The following is a 6,562-nucleotide window of genomic DNA, read 5'->3' on the forward strand; positions in this document are numbered from 1 at the left end:
TGTTGCTCACATGGGGAGGGATTGTCAATGATAAAATTGCCTTTAAGTCCTCAATATTCTTGTTCGTAACCCCTCGCCTTGACCTTCAATATACCAAAACCCTCACTGGGTCATTAAGCTAGACGGGGTGGAATGATTTGGTCTATGTTCAGTCCTGCTCTAGGATGAGTACATACTTGTTCATGTCTCCCCAGGAAAAGTCACACAACATAATTGGTACCTGCACAGAGACCAGCAGAACCAAAGATAGGGTGAGGATGAGCAGTTATATGATCCTTCAAAGGGGAATGAGATTGGCCTCATCAGACTGCTCGGTGGTAGTGTCTCTGGGGCACTCTCTTGATTGCTAATTGAGATATGAGGGCCTAGCCCACTGTGGGCGGTATCATTCCCAAGGAGGTGGGCCTGGATGTCTCTGGGGCACTCTCTTGATTGCTAATTGAGATATGAGGGCCTAGCCCACTGTGGGCGGTATCATTCCCAAGGAGGTGGGCCTGGATGGCAAGAGAAAATAAACTGAGAGGAAGGCAGTGAGTCAGTCAGGAATCATCATGCCACCGTAGGTTCTGCTTCTGTTCCTGCTTGAGTTCCTGCCTTGACCTCCCTCAAAACTGGATTGTGAGAAGTGTAAGGCACGTAAGCTGTTTCCTCTCCTGAGTTGCTTTTAGCCAGAGTGTTTCATCACAGCAGCAGTGAAGCAAACTAGCACAGGGGCATCTCCACGTGATATGGGATGGTGAGGTTCTTGCAGTTGTGGCGGACAGTAAAGCAGGTCACAGAGGCTAAGCCATGTGAGAGTGGCACATCCTGGGGTACAGCGTCTGGGGTGCGCACCTTCCTATATGTGGAATGGGTGGCAGGCCTCACTGAGAACTAAGGTCTGCCTCATGAATAAGGAGACACTCTCAAAGGTTAATGGTCTAGATACTAATTTGCAATCCCTTAAAAAAGTGCACACAGGACAGGATCACTAAGCAGGCTATGGTAACTAACTGTGGGAAAGCTTCTGGTACGTGCACAAAGACACGCAGTCGAGGCTCAGCCGCCTGCCCATAAAGGATTCGGCTATATCACAGCGCAAATGATGTGCAGATGTGATCCTCTGCCTTAGCCTCTGATTTGGCAGGGAAGGTGGGAACGGCAAGGATGAGATGGATGGAGGGTCCAGGTTGTTCTTTGATACAGTTGGCAGGATGTAAAGGAAAGAGAGAACACATCAGATGTGTATTAAAGAGCTCTTCCTGAGAACTTGAAACCAGTGCGAGGATTCAGATAATGGGGTGGGGCAGAGAGGGGGGTTAATATAAAATATCACTGAGGTTCAACCTTTAATACCGAGGAAGAGAAAAACCTTGACTTGGCATGCAGAGCAGGCCCTAATAAATGGCCAAGCACCGGAAACCGTGGTAATCAAGGGCTACCCCACATCTGAGTGACTTGAATCAGGGAAAGCTTTTAAACAAGGTATAAAAGAAGCTCCCTCATGGCCTGGCTTGTGCAGTGGTGGGATGAGAGGGCAGATGATATCAGTCTGAGTGCTGTGGAGGCAGAGAAACTAATAAAGCTACCCCTCCCATCCCCCACTCCCTAAGGCAACACAGTCTGCAGCAATACAAGTGAAATCAGCCCCTGATGGACCGGTTCATATAAGCCATTAAGAACACTTGGTTATTGCCAGTCACTGTGCATGTCATGGACTGGAACAGAATAAAAGAATAGCAGGCATTTGTGAGGTGACTGAGCGTGAAAGGCGATATATTTGATGCCCAGATTACTAGGGCTGACAGGTATGTGCTCACAGGAATTAAGAGACAGGTAGATTTAGCAGGAGCCTCAGGACGAGCTTGTCTTAGTTATTTTTCTATTGCCAAAGCAAAAACACTATGATGAAGCCAATTTATGGAAGGGAACACTTAATGGGGGTGGGGGGGAACATAGCAGCAGACAGACAGGCATGGCGTTGGAACAGCAGCTGAGAGCTCACATCTGATCCACAAGCACTAGGCAGAGAGACCTAATGAGGAATGGCTTTTGAAAGCTCAAAGATTATGTCTAATTTTCTGAGGAACCACCAGACTGATTTCCAGAGTGGTTGTACCAGCTAGCAATCCCACCAGCAATGTCTCCTATCCATTGCTGCTGTATCCAACATTTTTCAATGTTTTTGTTTGTTTGTTTGTTTGTTTGTTTTTTAAAGCATGTGTATGAATGTTCTGCCTCCTCTCACCTGTCTAGCTCCTTGTCAGGACTCAGTACCTAACTCCCCAGTGGCTTTCTGTAGCCTGACTCCTAGACCCCACCTCACCCCATCATCCCCTCGAACACCATGCTGCTTCTTTGCTTGGGGGCCATCTTTATCTCCCCCTTAGACTGTGAGGTCTGGCAAAGCTGGGCCAGAACTCAGTCATTTCAGGATAGTGCTGTAGGCGTGGTCACGAGAGGACAGGGAGCATAGGAGAACTTAGGGGTCGGTTCTCAGCTCTGGGAGGACCTCATCCCTACTTGAGCACTTCCCTTGCAGTTTCCTCTGGGTGTCCCAGTTTGCAGAGGACATCCTATCCATCCTGGCCCTCTACAGGCCTTTGCAGAGCTGATGTGTCTGACCTATGAGGCTGTTGTAGGTACAGGCACAGGCCCAGCCCTCCAGAGACCCATGGGTCCATGAGGCTAAGGGCAGATAGGACCCAATACCAGTGCTCAGAATAGAGTCCTTGGTGCCGGGAGATACATGCTCAGAACTGATAGCTCAGAGCAGGAAGACACTGGTGGGTGGTTATCGGGTGTCTAGATGAAGGCTGATCTCATTAATCATGAGAGGGTGAAGTGAGGGAAGGGAAGGCACTGTTAGACTGAGAGAAGCCACGAAGCTTAGGAGCTGAGACAAAAGAGCTTCTTCCAAAATGGAAAGTGGTGCTGAAACTTGAACCCTAGAGGCTGGGAGAGGGACGGTCCTTAGTCAGTCACTGGCTTCCTGGTCAAGCTCCTTGTGTCCAGAGGGGAAAGTGACTTACCCAAGGTGACTGTGTATAAACAAGGAAGCCTGACCCCCAGCCCAGGCTTAGAGCCTGCAGCCAGGAGATGCCATTCCTATCCCGTCTCCAGCCTCGGGGTGGGCAGACAACGTGTGTCTCATATTCGCTCTTCTGATCACAAGAAATTGTCTCTTCCGTTCCCCTCCTCCTCCCGCTGAGTTTCTCAAGGTCTTACAACAAACTGTAAATGTCCCCACCCAGGACAGAGACATCAGTCTGACACTGCCCTAGAGTCTGGTGTGGTGTGGTATATGGGTGACTGATGCTGCTAAGTAAATCCTGTACTGGTCCTGACACAATCCCCTTCCTGTCCCTAACTGCTAACCTGCTACCAGCCCCAGCAGAGCTCAGCTCAACCCTGCCTCATTTGCTCTGCAACAACCAGCACTGCTCCCTGGTGGCCAACTGCATTCAGCCCCAGCGCCAGGTCTTGGGTTTACCCTGACTGGCCCTGGTCACCTTGAACATCTAAGGCTTCAGCATCAGGGCTTATGGGAGTCTTTGAAGATCCTGGGGACAGAGTGTCTTCCAGATCTGGTCTCTACAACATCTCTGTGGTTGGGGTTCGAATGTGGACGCGTGCGCATGTGTATGTGTGTGTACAGAGAGGCACTCCCAGGTTTGATGTCTGTGGATCTGGGGACAAACCAGGGAGGATGATGGATAGAGCACTTTACACACAGCTGAAGGACAGAATGACAAACTTTATTAGAAATGTTCCTTGCTTGTAGGTCACATTCACATTACAGTGTAGGCTGCGCTGTCTGGCTCTGTATCCTACTCTGTGATGATTTCCAGTTAAAACCGAGTCTGGGTGAAGGGTATCTTGGAACACACGAAAGATGCCAAATGGTGGTGCTGGCAGCAGCAGCAGCAGCAACAGCAACATTCTGTGAGAGGATAGGTCTCAGGTCCTGCAGAGACTGTTATACCCACCTTTGCAGTCCCAAGGCCACACCGTGGGGCCCCAGCTGATAAATAAATGGTGCATCACTGCATCACACACATATCGGAAACGAGAAACAAACTGGAAGTCTCCTACAGTGAAAAAATAATTTGCTCAAAGAAAGCTTTGTGACAGCCAGGCTTCACCCTGAATGATGGCTGCCAGAGCCCTGGGTACTCAGGGTGTCTCAGACTTGGTGTCACAAGGGCCCCATCTTCCTTAGCACCTTTGGGAGAAAGCCACCTTCACCACACTCCTCTTTCAAAAAAAAAATGCAAACACTACTTATAATGATCATACCCAAGAAGAAACTCTGTCCCCAGGGCAAGTCATCAGATTCATGTTCCTGAATAGAGTAGGGAGGGGGGTGGCCAAAGAACTTTATCCATGACTGAAGAGGGCAGGAGGGGATGAGGAAACAGGTTCAGAGAGGTAAGGCCAGGTGCTTTTGCCCTGCTGTGGGACCCTGGACTCATCTCTCAAAGTGGTACCAAGTCTTAAAATGGAGGACAGTCTCTCTGCCCTGGCCAGGGGCAGGCGTGGAGGAGACCATCAAGGGCTGGCTTCTGTCATTCATTATTCAGTACCTATTTTCTCTCCACTGGCCAATTTTCCTGGGCCTGTCTGCAGTGGGGAACTAACTGGATGCCATCTCCTGCCCAATGTTTTATTGATTCTCTTGAGGAAGATAATGGTCTCTACGCTCTGGTTCACGAGGTGGCCTCCTGGTCCTGGTCGGTGGCAGCAATGGCAACAGGCATTCCTTTTCCAAGTCAGTGATGTGTCCTGACGCTCTGGAACTGTGTGACCACAGATGACAGCCAATCCTCAGCGCTGCTCACTGGTACTGCAGGTAGTTTTTCAGAGACTGAGGCAGGGGCAGGGAGCCGATGTCACGTAGGCGCTGTCGGCCCAGGGCTGAGCGGATGGATCGCCGGCACAGGTCCATCAGCGGCAGAGGCTCAGCTGCAAAGACAGTGAAGCAAATGTGAGTGCCCGCACCTCCTCACTCCGCCTAGCTTGCCTGCCGCCTACCCTTGCCCCTGAGCTGGCTGAGTGCTCCCTGCTACTGAAGAGCCATCCCTGCTTGCAGTAAGAGGCCCTCAGCAATGATTATGAAAGGCAGCTGCAGCTGCTCAGACTAGAAGATTTAGAACAACCGCTAAATAGTGGTATTTAAAGATGAATAGTGGAAACAAAGTTATCCACTGCCAGGGTAAGTTCTGATATAGAATGTGTGGCTCACAACGTTTGAAAGAGGAATCCTTTTAGAAACAGGATGATTTATCTCAGGGTACTACTTAGGAGGCTGAGGCGGAAGGATCATTTGAGCCCAGAAGTTCAATACCAGCCTGGGCAACACAGCCAGATCCTGTCTCAACACAAGCAAACAGACAGGTTAGATTCCACCAGGCTATTCAAACCCACATGCTTTCCCTCCAGTGTTTATGATGGGCAATGGAAGCACTCAAGTTCTGGGGGGCGGGGGAAGGGAGGTAAGTTAAAATCCACCAGGGACCTGGAAGGTGGCTCAAGGGATAGAAGTGCTCCCCACACAAGCCTGCTAACCTGACAGTGAGCACCAGAAGCCACTTAAAAAATCCAGCTGCAGCTGCAGGCATCTGTAAGCCCAGCACACCAGTGTAGAGATGGAAAGCAGATGAGACTCTGACTCAACATGGTAGGAGGGAACCCACTTCCCAAAGTGGCCCTCTGACCTCCATACGCCCACTGTGGTGCACTGGCACCTCTCGATACAGGACAGTTTACTGAGTTACACCAGCTCACTGCAGATACACATATTAATTCTTTCCTCTTTCATTTCCTGTGGTAATCCTAGGGATACAGAGACAACTCAGCCAGGGCCAGAGCCAGCCCTGGAGGTGAGCTTGTGGTCTGGGATTTCCTTATGACCTAAGATTTTTAAGTGAATGAATGTTTTTGTTTTTGTTTTTAATTTTGCTTTCATGGTGCTCTGCTTGCATGTATATCTGTGTATCATTTGTTAGCCTTGTGCCCACAGAGGCCAAAAGAGGATGTCGGATCCCCTGGAACAGAAGTTACATACAGGTGGTTAGGAGCCACCGTGCTGGTTCTGGGAGTTGAACCCCTAGTCCTTTGGAAGAGCAGCCTCTTAGCCTCTGAGCCATCTCTCTAGCCCCAGCAAGTGAATTATTTTAAAAGTGTTAATATAGGAAAGAATTCTGAGCTCAAAGGGACAGAAACTAGGCAGCTGCCGGAAAGCTTTGAGGAGAGAAACCTGAATAGGGTTTTGAAGTATGGGTAGGAGTGTTATAGGCACACTGAGGCTGGGCAGTGTTACAAGTAGAGAAAACAGACAGGGATCAGGGAGACAGGGAAGCTGAGGGCAGGGACAGGGCTGGTGGCTAAAACAGACCAGTGGAGAAAGAAGAAGACAGTGGTCCCATTCACCTGTGACTGACATACGGCCTCAATGTTTTGCGCTGCAGCTAAGCGTCCTTTTTTTTTTTCTTCTTTTTCTTTTTTTTTTTTTTTTTTTTTTTTTTTTTTTTTGGAGTGGTTCTTTCTGCTGTGTAGGTGCCAGGGATTGAGTTCAGGTGAC

General features: G+C 49.5%; 1 protein-coding gene across 1 annotated transcript in view; it reads right to left on the minus strand.

The window, feature by feature from the left end:
- Positions 1 to 3,716: 3,716 nt before the first annotated feature.
- The window catches only part of Spsb4 (splA/ryanodine receptor domain and SOCS box containing 4), a 75,943-nt gene continuing 73,097 nt past the window's right edge, over positions 3,717 to 6,562 (minus strand). The window contains exon 3 of the mRNA XM_021172929.1: positions 3,717 to 4,944. Within this exon, the coding sequence (XP_021028588.1) occupies positions 4,817 to 4,944 (128 nt within the window). The 3' untranslated portion in view covers positions 3,717 to 4,816. The remainder of the gene's footprint in view (positions 4,945 to 6,562) is intronic.

Source organism: Mus caroli, chromosome 9 (genome assembly GCF_900094665.2).
Source record: "Mus caroli chromosome 9, CAROLI_EIJ_v1.1, whole genome shotgun sequence".
NCBI classification, from domain to species: domain Eukaryota; kingdom Metazoa; phylum Chordata; class Mammalia; order Rodentia; family Muridae; genus Mus; species Mus caroli.